The sequence below is a fragment of the Arabidopsis lyrata genome, assembly GCF_000004255.2.
Source record: "Arabidopsis lyrata subsp. lyrata unplaced genomic scaffold ARALYscaffold_2, whole genome shotgun sequence".
NCBI classification, from domain to species: domain Eukaryota; kingdom Viridiplantae; phylum Streptophyta; class Magnoliopsida; order Brassicales; family Brassicaceae; genus Arabidopsis; species Arabidopsis lyrata.
The window spans coordinates 17,587,314-17,606,102 of NW_003302554.1; the positions used below are offsets into that span (position 1 = coordinate 17,587,314).

The 18,789-nt window shown below is 35.4% G+C and overlaps 3 protein-coding genes across 5 annotated transcripts; 2 read left to right on the forward strand and 1 right to left on the reverse strand.

The window, feature by feature from the left end:
* LOC9325200 (ubinuclein-1) lies at window positions 1-5,154 on the forward strand. Its single transcript, XM_021034843.1, has 14 exons — window positions 1-458; window positions 1,018-1,104; window positions 1,263-1,355; window positions 1,448-1,524; window positions 1,903-2,032; window positions 2,114-2,476; window positions 2,843-2,924; window positions 3,007-3,119; window positions 3,223-3,309; window positions 3,504-3,629; window positions 3,807-3,941; window positions 4,044-4,091; window positions 4,270-4,380; window positions 4,509-5,154. The coding sequence occupies exons 1-14, from the start codon at window positions 213-215 to the stop codon at window positions 4,959-4,961; spliced, it is 2,151 nt and encodes a 716-aa protein (XP_020890502.1). The 5' UTR covers window positions 1-212; the 3' UTR covers window positions 4,962-5,154.
* Window positions 5,155-5,255: 101 nt separating this feature from the next.
* Window positions 5,256-11,985, forward strand: LOC9323741 (DNA topoisomerase 2-binding protein 1-A). Of its 3 annotated transcripts, XM_021034841.1 has the most exons (17): window positions 5,256-5,743; window positions 5,832-5,874; window positions 5,975-6,096; window positions 6,489-6,596; window positions 7,282-7,420; window positions 7,494-7,585; window positions 7,834-7,927; window positions 8,038-8,500; window positions 8,655-8,797; window positions 8,908-9,275; window positions 9,379-9,543; window positions 10,004-10,294; window positions 10,390-10,821; window positions 10,903-10,944; window positions 11,035-11,108; window positions 11,455-11,545; window positions 11,660-11,985. In XM_021034841.1, the coding sequence occupies exons 1-17, from the start codon at window positions 5,564-5,566 to the stop codon at window positions 11,735-11,737; spliced, it is 2,925 nt and encodes a 974-aa protein (XP_020890500.1). In that variant the 5' UTR covers window positions 5,256-5,563; the 3' UTR covers window positions 11,738-11,985. The 3 variants fall into 3 exon arrangements, with proteins under 3 accessions (XP_020890500.1, XP_020890499.1, XP_020890501.1); XM_021034840.1 differs by having other exon boundaries at window positions 5,301-5,743; window positions 10,903-11,108; XM_021034842.1 differs by lacking the exons at window positions 5,256-5,743; window positions 5,832-5,874 and having other exon boundaries at window positions 6,006-6,096; window positions 6,489-6,642; window positions 11,660-11,970.
* Window positions 11,986-12,020: 35 nt separating this feature from the next.
* Window positions 12,021-13,608, reverse strand: LOC9323742 (1-aminocyclopropane-1-carboxylate oxidase 5). The gene is made up of 4 exons (XM_021034844.1): window positions 13,425-13,608; window positions 13,103-13,335; window positions 12,645-13,010; window positions 12,021-12,486 (listed from the first exon to the last, which is right to left on the reverse strand). The coding sequence occupies exons 1-4, from the start codon at window positions 13,524-13,526 to the stop codon at window positions 12,255-12,257; spliced, it is 933 nt and encodes a 310-aa protein (XP_020890503.1). The 5' UTR covers window positions 13,527-13,608; the 3' UTR covers window positions 12,021-12,254.
* Between the last annotated feature and the right edge of the window lie 5,181 nt (window positions 13,609-18,789).

The following is an 18,789-nucleotide window of genomic DNA, read 5'->3' on the forward strand; positions in this document are numbered from 1 at the left end:
AAAAAAAAAGAGAAAAAAAAAGCTTACGAAGCAGCCAGCGTCATTGCTGGCTATCCCGCGCACAACGTTCTAACAAAAATCATCCTCTCAGTTGCAATCTCTCCTCCTCTCATCAAGATTCCCCACTCCTTTGATTCTTGTCCAGAGTCACGTCCTCTCCGATCCGGGTCTCCACAGAGTCTAACTCTGACCCGACCCGACCCAATTCACTAATGGAGGACGAACCAAAGCTCCCAACCGATGACGGTCCAACTTTCGGCGAGTCGTGTAAAATCTCGTCAGCGATATTGACTGCCGGTGATCGGAAATTACTTAAAGTTGAACTCCTTCAAGAGGAGACCACGCACGTGTCGTGGAAGAAGCTTATGGACGAGGCTTGCAAGGAAAACGGCTTGTTCGCTTCGGCCCCCGAACGGCCTCCTAATGCTAACCCTAACCTCGACTTTCGCCTTGCACCGGTGAGTTCTTAGCTGCTACATGCATATACTCTGATTATATTCACGTATTCATTCCTCTGCCTCTATTAGACCAATTTTTGTCTTGTATCATTCCGGGAGCTGAATTGGGATATTTCTCCTTGACATTGAGTTTCGAGTTAGGGTTTCAATAAACTAACTCTTGAAACTGAAACAAAACTAAAGCTGTATGTATAGTGTGATTTGATTGTCTAGTCTCGGTCAGTAATTTGACTTGCGGTTTAGATATGTGATCTGGTTACATTGTTGCAACATCGTGATTATGCCATCAATTGTGATTTATCTAGAAAGGACTTTGGTTCCGATAGTAGCCATTTTTACTGTACATGTATGAGTACTCGAAGGGTTATGATGTACTCTTTTAAGTTTAATTCACATCTTCTTGGTCAAAAGAATTGGCTAGACCGCATAATGATGATGGTTTCTTTTTTTTATTTGAAGGAAATAGGAGCTGTTTGTGGCTTTCTTGTTTATATTTTTCATATGCATACAATGTGGATATTGATCATTGTCTAATGATTTAGCGATATACCGAATGCAGGGGGCACAAACAGAAAATGAAATGGTGAATCAACCTCATCCTAATCGTCTTAACTCCGTTATAGCAAAGATTGAGAGACTTTATATGGTACGTTTCCCTATTTTTCTTACCATTGTTTCTATTGATTATCTGAACAAGTAAGATGAATGTTTGATTTCTTACTCGTAACATTTTTCATACCATGCATTAGCACTGCTTCTTCAACATATTTCTGATTAGCGTATACTTCATAAAATAAATTTCAGGGTAAAGACGGTAGTGATGGGGAAGAGTTAGATGGGGCTCCTGACGATGACGACTATGACACTGAAGATTCATTTATCGATGATGCTGAATTGGTTAGTATAGATGTCCTCCATATGGCTTTCTTATGTGATCAAAGTGTATCTTGATAGCTGAGACATCCTTCTTTCTTTTTTTTCCATTGCAGGATGAGTATTTTGAAGTTGATAATTCGCCAATAAAACATGATGGATTTTTTGTCAATAGAGGAAAGTTAGAACGAATGTAAGTTTTTTGTCCTCTTTTTGTTGTATGTTGTCACATTACTCTATGGCAGGTTTGTCAGTTTTCATTTGGTGATATGTTGTGGAGAATAGGCTATGGGCAGCATAAGTATTTGAAAATATATTTGGTATCACCATTCTTTTCCCTCTAATTAGGTTTATGCAAAAACATTGCATATTTGATACAGTTTTCTTGATAATCTTGCTACTTCTCTGCTAACATATCTAGGTTATTGTCAAAATGCAATGACTGTTTTGTATCGTTGTGGTCTCTGATTATAAATAGGATTCAGGTTTCTCTGTTTCCCTATGAATAGGTTATCTTCCATTTACCACTTTTTTACCAGTTTATCTGAATTGTGATCCCTTTCTACAACAGTGAACCTTCAGCTACATCAAACCAGCAGCAACCAAAGAAGAGGCGAAGGAAGGAGTCAGCAAAACCTTGTGGCGACGTTGTTGATGTATCCAGAAAACAAGCCAAAATGGCTAAGACGGCTGGGGGAAAGGTACATTACTTGCAAATAACTTTTTGAATCTATTTTAGAGTTCCATTCCAGACAATTGATTATTTGAATGTGAAAGTCCAGGATCAATCAGCTGCTCCTGGGCCCTCTTCGAAGAAAATTTCCAATGATTCAAAGACAGTGCAAGATTCGTTTTCCCCTTTGAAAGCTCAAAATGGCAATGATTCCTTAGTTTTGGAAAATGTGAAGCATACTGATAAAGCGAATCATCAGCCAATGAATGCCACGAGTCCGAAATCAAAGGCAGCTGGATCGTCTTTCCCCCTTCATCTGAAGTGCACAAGCAAAAATGAACAATCTAATTCCCTTCCCGGAATATCTCGGCCAAATGATTCGGCAAAATCAGCAGTAGTTCGTCAGCAAGTTAACAATGGCATACCTGACCTGGACATTGCAACGGAAAGCAAAAAATCTGTTCAAATATCTGTAAGTACTTTCCAGCTATCTAAAGTTTATAAGATTCCTCATTTTAGTTAGTGTGGAATTTGAAGTAAGCATGTATTTGGGGCTCTTTCATCTTCTACATCTCCAAGAGTGATGCTTTTCTAATCTTTGAGACTGTAGAAATAATCTGTAATTGTGAAGATAGTAGCATTTAATTAGGAGAGTTCACGTATTGGATGGCATCTATGTGTCATGCTATGCGGCTGACACCCATTCAACGTTGTTCTGTACTTTAGTTTTCATCTCGACTCTGGGTTGATCTTTCTGGCTAATATTTGCTTTCATGGTTTATTCTAGCATATCCCCATGGTATTTACATTAGACTGCTCTTTACCTTTCTCTATTCAGAAAAAAGGCGATTCGAATGGCAGGCCTAAATCCTCGACACTTGAGAAAGCCATCAGGGAATTGGAGAAGGTGGTCGCTGAATGTGAGTTTCAACTGTCGGTTTTCTCTACATGCATGAGAAGCTAAATACCAATAAGTAAACTATAATATCCAATTTATTGCAGCAAGGCCTCCTGCTGTAACTGAGAATCAAGATGCCGATATCTCTTCCCAAGCAGTGAAGAGGGGATTGCCAGGAGATGTAAAATTGAATCTTGCTAAAGTTGCTAGAATCGCGGTAATCAAACTCTTCTGTTTGTAAATATGTATATATATATATATATATACTTTAATAATCTTTCAGAGGTATGAAGAAGAGTAGCAATTTTCTTTTCTTGAAGCATGCGAGCCAAGGAGATATATCAGGAGAGTTAATCAATCGTCTCATGAGCATTGTCGGTCATCTAATACAGATTAGATCACTTAAGGTATTCATCTCTATCTCCTGCATACCGAGACTTGTTATCGGAATGGAGTTGTGATTCTTACTGAGGCATTAAATTATTTAGATTTTTTTTTATTTAAGGTGAAAGCTCTTCCATTCCAGAAAGAGCTAACAAGATATGTATTTATTAGTGAAGGAGTTCAAGCTCTTACCGTTTAGTAATGGTTATTGTTACAGAGGAACTTGAAAATCATGATTGATTCGAGCGTCACTGCAAATCGAGAAAAGGATACTAGGTTTCAGCGGATCAAGAATGAAATAATTGAGATGTTAAAAACACAAGTTCCATTTATGGAATCCCAGGTTCTCTCCCTTCTACTCTATTAGTTTCATTGATCTGATTTTCAAAAGGATGTCGTATCTGGTATTTTGCGTAGATACTTTTGTTCTTGTCTTTATTGTTAGATTTAATTAAACCTCTTCTTTCAATGAATGCACCAAACTCAGAGTTCTCTCTGATAATGAGAAATTGTCTCACAGGAAACAAGTCAAGAAGCTGGAACATCAGACGATTTTCAGGATGTTGGCTCTCTTGGAAAGCCTCCTGTGAAGAAGTTTGTCATGGATGTGGCGCTGGAGGAAAAATTGTGTGATCTATATGACGTGTTTGTTGAGGTAATTAAGATTTTCCATAACCTTACATAAAGGTTTTCCAACTAGTTAGATGCAGAACTGTAAGTGTCAACATAATTTTTGCTCTGTTTTTGGTAATACTAGGGAATGGATGAACATTCAGGTCCACAGATCAGAAAGCTTTATTCAGATGTAAGTTCCTCTCCATCCCTTATATTTTGCCATTCGTTGTCTATTTGCTTTCCAGATCCATTCAAAAACATTAGACTAGACCTTGCCTAAAATTCAAGATTGTTTACTCAAATTAGACTAGATCCATTCAAAAATATTCTTCCTGATTAATTTTCTTTTGGATTTATTCTTGCTCCAGCTAGCTGAACTCTGGCCAAATAGGTTAGTGGACAATCATGAGATCAGGCGTGCCATTTGCCGGGAAAAGGAAAGGCGGAGAGCATTGAAAGGAAACCTTGGGAAGGAGATGGTATTTGAGAAATTCTCAGCTTTTTTTACGCCATAGCTGTTTGTTTTGTTTCTAACTTTCTAACTTTTGGATGTGAACTTGCACATTTTGCTCATTTTTATCATTCCTCACCTTGTATTTTGTTTTAGGATCAAACGAAGATAGCAAAGAAGAAAGAGACACAATTGGTGCCAAAATCAGAGGGTACTACTTATCCCGACAAGGCTTCAGGTGTTGGAGTTAAAGCGAGTGTTGTCCTAAGTGCAACTACCACGTCCTTAGTGGACTGTGAAGCTGCAGCAGATTCGTCCTGTGAAAGGTCAAAGCAGCAAAATGAGAAACTAAAGGGAACCTCGAGCTTAAGCAACCCTGCAGCAGAAGGAAAGACAGTCAGAAGAAAGACAGAACCAGCTGTAGAAGAAACTCAGCTGCCCGCAGAGAAACCTCTCGTTCTGGCCCTGAAGCAGCAGACACATCCACAGTCCAAGGCACATAAACAGGCACAGGTACATCCACAGTCCAAGGCACATAAACAGGCACAAGTACATGAACAGGCCAAGGCACAAACACAGACTCCTCCAGACCTGAAGCTGCCAAGTTAGGTACTCCAGCTTAGTTTTTTTAGTCAAAGTCTGGCTCTAGCCGTGCCTTTGTTCTTCGTAGCTATAGTTTGGCTTCTAATTTTTGCGCCTAGTTATGATTCTCTAGCCGTTTCTTACGTAGAAGACGAAGTCCTTTCTCCTCTGTACAAATTAAAGATTTAAAGAGAAGCTCGGTTTGAGGAAAAAAAAAAAACAAAGCAAGAGAAGCTCGGTTTTCTTTGGATATTTTTACATAAGAATAAATAACCAACACATGTAGCCTATTTTTAAATGGGTCTAAATTTGTTGTCGGCCCAATAGGGAGTCATAATAGTAATAGAATAAAAAGCCCTAAAAAAGGAATTAACATGTGTATGTGAAATTAAGCTCACTGGACTGGTCGACAAAAGAAAAAAAAGCGCACTGAAAATTCCCGCGTTCTCTTACCAGTTACCACGCCGATTCACTGACCTCAAATCCAGAGCTTGACTCCGAATCTCGTGTTATGCTACAAGGTTCGAATATCCGCCTTCTTCCGACGATTCTGGAGTTTCAAGTTTCTCCGATAAAGCCGTGAAGCTCTTACAAAGTCGAGAAGTGCGTAGTTAGGTTTTCCGGCGGCGATGAAGACGACGCAACTGTTCAGAGGGGCAAATGTGTTTATGTCTCGGAATCTGGTACCTCCTGAAGTTTTCGACACACTTCTCGATGCTTTCAAGCTTAACGGTGCCGAAATCTTCCTCTGCTGCGACCCCTCTCGGAGCGGTCCCTCCGATTTCCATGTCATCGCATCTCCCGATCATGTGCGAAATGTTCCTTCTTCTAAATACCTGCAATTGCTTATTTCCTTCAACAATCTGATCTTATTGCCATCTCTTTGGGGTTTTACAGGAGAAATTTAAGGATCTTAAAGCCAAGGGTTGTAACTTAATTGGTGAGATAAGATTTATCTTATATTTCTTGTCACTTAATAAAACCAATTGAATCTGTGTCTGTGAATTTTCTTAATAGGATTTATGTTTATTGCGTGGCAGGTCCGCAATGTGCTCTCTCCTGTGCGAAAGAGGGTAGACCACTGCCACAAGGGGGGTTCACTTGTTGCCTAGCTATGGATGGTCTGAAAGTTCTTGCTTCTGGTTTTCTGATAGATGAGAAGGTACTTCTTTTTGTCTGTGTAATAGATATCTTTTTTAGTTTATTAGGATTCGTTTAGTCCCCTTTTACTGTAATGTCCATGGGAATGGTTGTATGTTGTTGGTTCAGCTATCGATTATGAGATTAATATCGTGCATATACCATAGTATTGAATACTTGTGTCTCTTTGTTTTCCATTGCGCAACTAAACAAATTTGGGAAATTTTTGGTTTATGGTTTGTTTTTTTTTTCTGTTAAAAGAAAAAATTGACCTCTCTCTTTTATGTAGTGGAAATGTGTTTTTAGAGTGTAAGAAGCATGTAGATCAAAAAATGATTTATGTTTACAGAATTGTTTCTCAGTTACTCTGAAGGACTCATCCCTCTTAACTGATTGATTGCAATTCTTTTGAAGGCCATGATCAAGGAGTTGGTTACTTCCATGGGGGGCGTTTTACTTTCCAAAGCTTCTTCTGATGTCAACTTCGTCATTGTGAAAAATGTCTTGGCTGCCAAGTACAAGGTCTATTGTTCAAAGATTGCGATCATTATTCTTTTACCTTCTGAAGGTTCACATCTGTAGATTATATAACTGGCTTCTTATCAGTTTCACCTTTGCTTTAATAACATATCAATACCGCTGTTTTCCATCATGCATCTCAGAAGATTATTCAAATTATGTTAGGTAAACTAAAAGTGTTTTTCAGTTCATTTAGCTTTACCCCAATTTGCACAAAGATGAATTTTTCTCTGTCGATGCTGGTAAATTAAAATTAGATAGAATCATAGAAGTGGCTGTTGATCTTTTGCTCGGTGCATTTGAGTATTACATTTTTCCAGCAGTACATAGTGCCTACATTAGAAGAAGAGAGGCCTTTTCGCGTAAGGAAATATGTAATTAGCCCCTAATGAAGGCCTCAAAATATAGGTTGTTGTCATCCCCCTATTGACGGGTTCTGCTTTGTTCATTTTTAGATGGTAGCTGGATGATGTAAATAAAACTTAGGCTAATGCAGGTTTACTTCTCAGAGTGAAAAACGCCGTTGTTTTCTGAAATTATTTTTAGTCAGCCTCGTGCCTCTACTGACTTATCATTACATATTATATCCTAGAGCAGAGTGAACTGATGAGGTTCATGAGGAAGCTGTTCAAAATCAGTTATGCCTATTTCATTGGGACTGATAAATATATCTTATTTTAACTTGCAGTGGGCTCTGAATAAGAAGCCAATCGTTACACTGAATTGGTTACATCGGTGTTGGAATGAGCACCGTGTGGTTCCCCAGGAACCATATAAGATTCCTCCTTTTTCTGGATTGACAATTTGTGTCACAAGAATTCCAGCAGGTTAGAAAACCGGTATATTCAACATATGCGAATTAGGTTCTTTGTTGACAGTTAATCAGTGATTTATTATCAGATGAGCGCAAGGGAATGGAGAAGGTAATTTCAGAATATGGAGGGAACTACTCTGCTGAGCTAACAAAGAGTTGTACACATTTGATCGCTGATATATCCTTTGAAACAAATTTTAAAAATTTGCTAATCCTAGGTCATATGTTGATTTTCTGTGCGCATTCAGTTGTGCTGATAAATTAGCAGTAATCAAGGATTGATAATCGGGTTCTCTAAAGTTATGTGACTATAACCATTACGTGGTTGATATGTAGATGCCTTAAAAATTCCAAGTTCCTGTGCACTAAAGTTTGAGATTTCGTTATTTGGACTTTAGTGAAAATTGATTCCTTGACATTGCATACGCTGCTGAAGGTGACAAATACAAAGTTGCTCGAAAATGGGGTCACATTCAAATTGTCACACGGAAATGGTTTCAGCAGTCCATCGATAGAAAAGGTGACGTTTGGTGATTCTGCATTTTATACATTCTCTTACTGATCAGTATATTGGCTCTCTATAAGTTAACAGATTCATTCAATACTGATATGTCACCTTGTTATGCGCAGTGTGTCTCAATGAAGAGTTATATCCTGTTCTCAGTTCCATACCCTTGACAAGAGGGGTGCAAGATTTGGGGGTCCATAATGGTCAAGAAAAGTTTCCTTCGGTTGCAACTGCGTCTGCGGCAGATTCATATGCTTCTTGTGCTCAGTCTAGAGACTCAGATATAGAAGCTTCTGGTTCACAAAATGTTTTTTCCACTTCTACGAATCCCAGTACCGATGTTAAAGAACCAAGTGGAGGCCCAACTACAAGGCCGCAAGAGCAAAATATTGATGGTTGTACTGCTAGGGATTCAGAATCCGAAGACAATGACTTGTACTTATCAGATTGTAGAATTTTCTTGCTTGGTTTTGAAGCTTCTGAAATGCGTAAACTTGCTAAGTTGGTCCGCAGAGGTGGTGGATCCCGGTATATGCTGCTTAACGAAAGAATGACTCATATTGTTGTTGGAACTCCTTCTGAGAGGTAAACACAATCTTTGCACTGCCAGAGTGATTGTTTTTGCTCTATCAGCTTTTTCCTTTTTTCTCTTGTAGCATTGATCATATTCTGTTAGTTGGGTCTCTCTAAGCATATTCTCTGTAACATTATGATCTCTACATAGAATATTCCTTTACAGTGAGAAAAGAGAAGCGAGGAGTGTTGCAGCCTCTGGTGTCATTCAAGTAGTCATACCCAGCTGGCTTGAAGATTGTGATCGTGAGAAAAAAGAAATTCCCGTTCATAAAATATATACTGCTAACCACTTGATTCTTCCAAGAGGTCTGCTGTTATCTCATTTAACTAATTTTAATGATCTCGGTCTCGGATACATGTCATCTATCCAAGATGCATCAAGTATTACACTTTCTAACTGACTTGTTTTTGTGCAGATTCTGCATGCTTGACCAAGGGATCATTTGTAGGGATGTCAAGTACGGAACAGAGTAAACATACTAGCGGTCAGACCATGGCATATGATTCGTCTTCAAGGAGTATTAATGTCTCAAATGGGACAGCAACTTTGCTGGGAAAGAACAAAGAAGCAATGCAGGAATTTGGCAGGAAAGATGAGATTCATACAGGAAGAAAAATAGTATCACCCAAGCAAAAAGAAACACTTATTTCCCTTGTAACTAGTAAAAGCGAAGAACAACAGAGTACTCAATGTGAATTCAGTGGTCAGAACAAGCAAGAAAGAAAGTCATCGGTATTTAAGGGGGAGACATTTTGTTTCTCGCATTCTTTTCCTGAAGATAGGGTATGTGGTTATCAAAGAATCGGATTTCCTTGTCTTGCACTAGTTTCTTGTCTGAAAATGCATCTCCGAGGTATATTGATTGATGTGTTACCAAATTGTGCAGCGACCAGACATCGTGGAATGGGTCAATCAAGGAGGGGGAGAGGTGGTAAATGATCCTTTGATAAATAATGCACGTTTTACTATTGAATGCCATGGTGGGTTCCGAAGTGCCGGGACTACCCAAACTATCTATGTCTCAAGTCATTGGGTTCGATATTGTTTAGAGGTATTATTCTTCTCAGCGTTCATCTGTGATTTACCAGTTGTATGATACAAGCCAAAGGTTTCTTCTTTGAACTCGTAGTCTTTGTTAAAAGTAAAAGAGAGATCATTTAAGCAAAACTTTCCCTTTAACCCAAGTCTCTTTCTAGAGAATTGGGTTAATTGTTGGAGGTTGAAATTCTCATTAGCACAAGAGGGTCCTTATATAGACCCTTACAAACCGACCTAAAAACACCATAATTATAATTTTAATAAAAATATCAAAAGCCAATAATCGTATCATTGTACTCGGTGTCCAAATGCCATACCATCATCCAGTTAAACCTTTTATATCTACATTATCTTTTCATGAAAATTGATTTATATCTATTATCGTCTAGTTACTAGTTTCTACTATATGCGTTTATATCCTTTTATATGCTTCATCTTGGCTTATTGTCTAAGTTGTTATCTTGATGATGTAGGTTGGTTGTTTACTTGCTGTTAGTAGTCATATCCTCTACTCACCTCTTCCCTGCCAGACACCTTTGCCTGGATTCGAAAGCCTTTGCATATGTAGTTCCCAACATAAAGAGAAGGATATACCACTCCTGAAAAATTTGTGTGTTGTTCTTGGAGCAAAATATGTGAAAAAACTGACCAGGAAAGTGACGCACTTGCTATGCATCTCTGCAGACGGACATAAGTATGAGACAGCTTCCAATTGGGGAATAGTTTCCGTGACACCTGACTGGCTTTGTGAATGTGTTAGACAGGTGGGCCTCCAGAGATTCTATATCTTTGACATAGTCTCTTTGACATCGGATCTTTAAATTTAACGGATAGTCCTTTTTGTATTTCTTATGTATAGAATCAAGTTGTTTGTCCAGATAACTTCCATCCAAAGGAATCAACCACTCAAGAAGCAGGGTCTGGCTTCGCAAGTCATTTTCATACACAGTTTGTGCCAATGGCCTCAAGGGACAATGTGTCTCTACTTGTAAGTCACTCTGAAGACAGGGAAAAAAATCAAAGTTTTGCTGGCAAAAGCGGTTGCGGTAAAGGTGCATTAAATAACAGACTTGGAGAAATTGGAAAGGAACAGGCTTTTCCGTCTAAGAAGGCAAAACTTTTGAGAGATGGTCAAGAAAATAATGTGTATCCTGTGAGAGAACTTCCAAGCAGTTGTGATCGCCCTTCGCATTCTGGAGAAGGCATTGTGTCTGGATATGATGTAGGAAGTGGTCGTGAAGTTCCAGATGTGGCTGATACTATTGAGGATCTGTTAGAGCAGACTAGTAAAGTGAGTACTATTTTCTTCTTTCTCCAATTATTTAATCCAAGTCATCTTTTCTCCGTATTCACCTTCTGGTCTTTTGTTTAGATTCAAGATCAGAAGTCTCCTGGGATGATTTCAGAAAAGACTGTATCCTTAAAGTTTATGTGCTCATTCAATCTTTTTTTTTTCCTGAGTAATCAATATTTGGCATTGTTTGACTCCTTGATGATAAAACAGCATTTTTCAACTAGTGAACAATACAACACCGGGAATCACTGTGTCACTGGCCTGTCTAGACACTGGATAAACAGGTACGTACATTCATTAAACGCAAATCCGCATTTTGCAGATATTATTGGTTTTCAACCTCAAATGCCTCGAATCATTAAGAACTTGACGTACACAAGTTTGCTTAGGTCTATATGCCTCAAAATCTTTTTTATCTTGTTTGAATTCCCAATCTATAGCTATTACTTGAAATTGCCTTATAATAAGTATAATACTATCATGACTGGAATATATCCAACACTATGCTGTACGTAGGGAGTGTGAGCAAATTAATAATGTGCAATGGATTTAAGAAAAGACTGTCTCAAATCTTAATGCGGCTCGTATATGAATTCATGCTTGCCTACCAAACTCTGATGTGTTTTTCAGGGTCCAAAAGAATGATGACATGGGCAGTCCTCCAGGAGATGTAACTACAGGCACTTACGGAAACTTTAGTGAGACGCAGACAGAATCACAGGTTATATATAACTCTTGCTTTGATTATATTATACCTTGGAGATTCCATTATTGAATCTGCGTTTCTACAACCTAAAATTGTGGAGTTACTTATACATTACAAGAAATTTTGCAGGTTGTTGGTTACGAGGAAGATCTTTCAGGAAGGCAGATGCTTATAGACAGAGTTAGAACACGAAGCAGCTTAACATAAAGAGACAGGGTGAGGTGCTCGTTGAGACAGAAACATCAAACATGTGCGACTGTATTGATGAGAAGTCCAATGTAATGTTGCAAAACCATCCATTAAAGAAACAACAGCCACATCAAAGTCATTGATCATATTCATATGTAGATCACAGTTTTTTTAGATTAAGAAACTTTTATGAAGTTTACGAGAATGATGCAGACAGTGGTTACCGTTTTTGCTGCTAGGTTATGGATTTATGTGACGTTTTTTCCTCTAATTTTTAGTCATCCACAAGAGACAAAAGAAAAAGGTACACACATTCGTATTCAAAAACTAAGAACATAGGTCACAACAAAGATTCATACATCACATGGAAAAACAAAAAAAAACAATAGTGTGTACATCATAAAGCCAGAAGAACAGATGCCAAATTTTTAACTATATAATTTGGCATTTATAACTTAAGAGAAAATACATAATGTGGGGGGTAGATAAAACAGTGATAATACTGTAAAATAAAAATTAAAAAAGAGTACAACATTTAGAGAGACTTTACAGCTAGAAAACGAGGCTCCTTAGGCATGAACTTCTGGTTTGCATAGACATCCATATAATCTCCAAACACAAACTTTGGATACTTCTTCTCACTTCCTTCCTTTTCCGCCACCGCGGCTGGCCCAATCGCCGCCTTGTACGACGGGTTGTAGAAGGAAGCTATAGACCTTCGGTTTCCTTCCTCCCTCGCCAACACCCTGTGCCACGCGCTCTTGTACCTGCCAAATCCATTTTAGTTAAAACCTTATACTCAAAAATTTGTATTAATTTTGTACTAGTGTTGTGTCAGTATCACCACCCGAGTTTAAAAATAACCGCCATTTGCGGATCAAGTCAAGATTAGTGTATTGGTTGGTAAAAGATTATTGATAATTACCTTCCGTTGCTAAGAACTTCAATCTGATCACCAGTGTTGATAACAATGGCGTTAGGTAGAGGCTGAACATCGATCCACTCGCCGTCTTTCAAGACTTGAAGGCCATCATATTCATCGTCTTGGAACAACAAAACGACTCCTCCTGCATCAGTATGAGCTCGAAGGCCATTGACGAGCTCAGGATGAGGACAAGGTGGGTAATGGCTGACTTTAGTCCCAAAGAAAGCTGTCTCTTCTCCATCTTCCATTCCTTCATTGAAAGCTTTCTTAATGTAACCTTTAGGCAAACCCAAATTCTCATCCATCACTTCCATCATTTTGCTCGCTAGCTTCCTCACTTCTTCTCTGTATTCCCCCATCGTCTCTCTGTTTTTACATACAAGTAGAAAAACATAAAGTTGAGATTTTTGAAAATGGGTTTGAAAGATTTTTGATTAGTTTAAAGAGAAAATGTTTACTTGAGGCCACAAGTGTTGGATGGCCATTCGTTTTGGTTATGGTCCAAGAGAGTGAAGACATCTTCCCAGTCAACGTTTTCGAGTTTCTCGCCAGAGTTCTTTTGAACCAATTCGTTGAGCAACTTCACGGGATTAGAGGTCTTGAATGCTTCTTCTCTCTCTGTTTTGTAGCAATCTGAGCTCAGTTTCTTCACCTTATTCAGAAGCTCCAATGGAATACCATGGTTCACCAGCTACACAAACACATACACACATAAGCCCATAAAAACAGAGAGAAGAGAGAGAGAGTGTGTGTTCTGTTTTTTGTAATTTAGATCCGAACCTGAAAAAATCCCCATTCTTCACAAGCTCTAGCTATTTCAGACAGTGTCTTCTCCCTTTCTTCACCATTGAGCTTGGAGAAATCGATAACAGGAATCGCCATTTCAGATCCACAAAGAGAGAAAGAGAGATGTGTTTTTAGACAAAAGGCTCTGTTTTGTAATCTGATTTAGTTGTGAAGGTTATGGAAAGCTTAAGCCTCCATTTATACTATTCCTAAATGTTGCCCTTTATTTGTTCTTTTCATGAAAAAGAAATAAGAAAAAAAAAACGTAACAATGAAACAGTTGACTATTTTATTTTAGGACTATATTAATTGATATGCATAGAAGACTGAAAAATTAAAAATTTATACATGCATATTTTTTTATTAGTTCTCTTTCCTTTGACCCAATTAATACCAAAACTACCCTCAGTTATTTGTGAGCGCTAACAAAAATAATAACAGGATAAACAGTGTAGTTCTAACAGTAAAAATAACATTATTATTGTCGTCGGAAATACTGTTCATCATCGAAACGAATAAGAAAACAATGATTTTTGTGATTATCTATTTTATTAACAATGTAAGTCAAATTGTATCGTGATAACTAAAAAGTAAAAACATTGTTCAACCAACATCGAAAACATTATTCATCATGAGAGACAATAAAAAGATAGTGATTTTAATGATTATTTATTTAATTATTAATATAATTCATATTGTATCACGGTAACTTTAAAAGTTATATGGTTAACTTATATTTATCGTACTAAAATATTTATCATATGATTGTTATCAACTAACTTATATAATAACATGTTTATTTATTTTAATAATTTATTTATTACCGCTAACTTATACATTAGCATATTTATTTATCATGATAATTTGTTTATCAGAGTTAACTTATGTGTTATCGTGGACGTTAAAAAAAAAAAATCTTCTTCTCTTCTCAAGTATCCTCCTCCGTCATCATGTCTCCCAAAATTTGTTTCTTCTTCTTCCATTGTCACCTGCAACTCTATCCCAAAATTCTTCTTTTCCCACCTCTTTCTCTTCGTCCTTTCCATAATTTTCTTCCCCAAATTCTTCAAATTAAAAGTTTAATCAATTCTAAACTTGTGTAAGTACTCTCTATCCTTTTCTTATCTTTGTATCTCTTTTCAAGCTCTCTATTTTTGTAATTTATTTAGTGATGATTGTGTGTTGCATATAAAAACGTTAAAGTTGATGAGCCAAATGAAGAGTTAGATTTAGTTTGTGAAGAAATAGAGGTGACAACAAAGAAAAAGGAGAGTTTGGAAGAGAGATGGTGATTGGAAATAACAACGAAAAATCTCTGGAAATAATGTTGAAGATCCATAAAACATGAAAGAGAAAGACAAATAATTAGATATAGAAGAAAAGGGTAAAACTGTCAAAACATCAATCTTTCTCTTATTCACTTAATTAAAAAAAAAAGCATGCATACATACTTAATTATTTGGTTGTCTGAGCATAGATAGTCATAATACTCTTTATTTTATTTATCGTTCATTTTTACGTTATGTTTTATTTATTAAGCATGCATAACTACTTGAATCTTATTACAGTTTCATATTGAAAAGATTACTTAATAAAATGGGATGCACAAAAATCGATGCGTTTAGAAAATTTTAAATTATCATTTAGTTCTTGTTACAGTTAGTCCATCTTCTTGACTTTTTATGTTTTTAAAAATAAAATGTTACTACTACTAAAGATTAAGGAATTAATTCTAAACATTTGTATAATCCTTGGCATTAATGAAACCGTACTGATCTCGCCAGGCTTTGACTGATCTCTTTCGCGACCTAACCGGTTTCACCGTTAATTTCAGTTTAGTAAAATAAAAAGTCTATTACTACTATTTTGCCAAATAAAAAGTATATACGATCGCAAGAGTATACACTATATATACACACATGTACACATTCATTAACCTATTACATGTAAAACCTATTCGCGAATAGCTTTAATGGACACTATTTAGGCAATTTAGCAACATAATTTGAACCCACTTCTCTAAAAACAGTAGAGTGTTAGAATATTTTACCAGAAAGCGGTTAGTTCAATCGATTATAAAACACTATTGCAGAGTCTTAAGTTTAAATTATATGCTACGAATCCGCTATCAATGTTATATATCAAGTCCTAGTCAAGAATTTACAAGAATAGGTCAAAAGTCCTAATATTTTGGTTTTGGACTTAAAACTTGAAAAATATAATATGGATCTTATATAAATTCCTTAATGAATTAGTGATATATAATCAGGTCTAGAACCATATATTAAAGTGGTTACTCTTGTTTGAAATTGATCATACAGAGTAATATAATACTTCTTTTATATATAGACAGAGATATGGTTTTTATTTTATTTATTGCCTCTTATAGCTTACAAGTAATAATAGGTTAGCTAATTATATCCCAAAATAGATAATAAGCTTTGTTTTCATGGTACGTGAACAAATTAGGGGAACATGGAGGATTTCTGTAACTCTATAAGTATTTTTATTTATATCAATTGTAGAAGACATTTAAGAACATATACCACTTATGTTGTATAAATTAAGCTAACCAAATAGTATAATACTAGAAGATAATTAACAAAAACATTTATAAAATTAGAGGAAAGGTTACTAACTAGTGGAAATAATTGTATGTACAGCAAAGGCATCTCTGCTGGACACATGAGCAGGTGATGCCTCTTTTTTGTCCTCATCCATCTCCATGCCTTTGTCTGAATATGATGATCACAATAACAAACAAAGTCTCTCTATGTCTATAATTTCCAACTAATCTTTTATATTATCAAAACAGAGGAGAACTAAACAAAAACAAAACAAACGAGGTTGAGATCAATATCGCCAACTATTTTTTCTAACGATCAATTCGGTAGAAAAAGAGTAGGATTAGCTCATTTCAGAATATTTGAAGTGGTCCACTATTACAAAAACAATAGTTTTCTGAAATATCATTTTGATGGACTAATTACAGTAAAATTTATTCAAAAATACCACTCATCTACCACAATATTCTAAATGAAACTATAATCACAAAAAGTAGACTTTCTTCATTTTTAATGCTAGATGAAGATTGAGTTTTTTTTTTTTTTTTTTTTGGCAACGTTGTTTTCAAAACAATAAGATTTTTTTTTTTTGACAATTTGTATCTTGATAATTGTGATATGCAACATTATTAATACTAGTAAAAATCTTCCTCCAAAAAAAAAAATACTCCCTCCATTTCGTTTTAATTGTCGTTTAAAGTTTTTTCATACAAAGTAAGAAAAACATTAAATTTTATGTTTTACCCTTTATTATTATATTTTATAAAAAAATTCATTGGCCAAAACATTAAAACAGTAGGGATAAAACTGGAATTTTCACCAAACATTTGCATTGAAAACCTAAAACGACAACTATTATGAAACAAAATTTACATCCTAAAACGACAACTAAACTGAAACATAGGGAGTACTAATTATCTTTTATATTGTTTCACAATGTACTGATGTACTTCCCTAGGTGTACTTTAATAGCAAATATATATGTGGTTTATTCCGTTTGTTTTCTTTAAGTTTTTGACATTGGATTCTTGTTATTTAAACTAAAGGTTGAAGTATGTTTCTAACATGACTTTTTATAAATTACGAAAAATTCATTAATTGATTCCATTCTCCCATATGTCGGTGTATTTATTATATCTTTTTTTGCTTCATTTTAATTAAAAAACTTAAAAATGAATTTATATTTGATAAAACGTAGATGATCAAAGTTTGTCGTAGAGTTAGATTTCTATCTTAATTATTTGATTTTGCTAGTAGCTAGTGATGATAATTGTTTGCTGTTTGGATCCTTAGCTATTAGTATATGTTTTGCTTTGCTAGTATTGACATTAATATTTTCCCATTTCATGATTTATATTACTTTATATTACTTAATAAGTATTAAAAAAATTGTCATCTGTTTGCTCCCACTGTTTCACATGCAGATAGCCATTGTACCATTATAAACCATAAAGTAGTAATATATATGTGCACCAAACAATTTTAATAAGCATAAACTAAATTTTAAGACCTTTCTTTCCAAATTAATCTATTAAAAAATTTAAGTTTTTTTTTTAATTGAAAGAAGCAAGCCGTCCATAATCACATGGGCTTACACTTGGAAGTGGCGTTTGAACCAATAGATTGTTTAATTAATCATCGATCCATAAGAAAGTAAAATAATTATAATCCAAATGCATTCCCCCGTGCCACTGTTTTAGTAAAGATCAACGAGAAATAATACTGACAACAACCCTATAATTTACTCATTTGTTTTTTAAAAAACAAACTGATATATAACAGAAATAGTTGATAAATTAAAAGAAGGATAAATATATTGGATTAAATAGTCTTGAAGGACAATTGAGTGAATCACATGGTGCCGAGTGATCTATGTCTCTTTTATGTTGCAGCAATCGAATCTATGGATTAAAAAGCTTACCTTAATTGTAATATCTTTTATCGTTAAAAGGTTGATGAAGTAGTGGCCTCATATTTTATGCATGCGCACCAAATTTTATTTCTATCAATCAGTCAATCGAAATATGTTGAAAAATATACCATAAGAAAATTATAGCATATTTTCATCTGTTTTTTTTGGTTTAATGTTGACATAAAATTTCAAATTTGTGAAAAAAAAAAACCGAATTTCATAACGAAACGACCACTTTTAGTAACCAGCCTATTATTAATCTTAGTTCAATGTATGAACATTTTCCTCGATATTATATGAGCTTGATTTGATGAAAAGAAAATTAAAATACTAATTAAAGTTTGTAAAGAATTAATGTCGACAGTGCTATAAATCCTCAAATCTAGTGGACGTACTACTTAAATAAACTTTTAATACTAATTAATAATAAATTTTTTAAAAAAAACATTATCTTCTTGGTTTGCTTATTGACTCTGTGAGGTATTTAATTCAAAATAATTTTTCATTTTGTATATTAACTTATGGAGAAAATGAGAACACATTGGCTAAAAGTGTGTTTACTCCGCAAAGTAAATAGTGAGACGTGGTCGGTTTCGTTTCCATATATTTTGGACCAACTAATTTGACCTTATTAAACTTATTATTACGTCTCTAATCTTTCTCTTATCTTTATAACCGTTACCGACATTTTTTGGGGATCTTCGTTCTTCATTTACCGTCTTCAACTATACAATTATATATTATGGTTTTTACTCTCTTTTGCACTAACCAAAAAAACCCGTATATTTTGGTGTGAAACACACTATGTATATAACATTCTTTACCGGCAAAACTATATATTAACACAGATTTGAATCTTGATCCATTGGCTCTATTACTAATA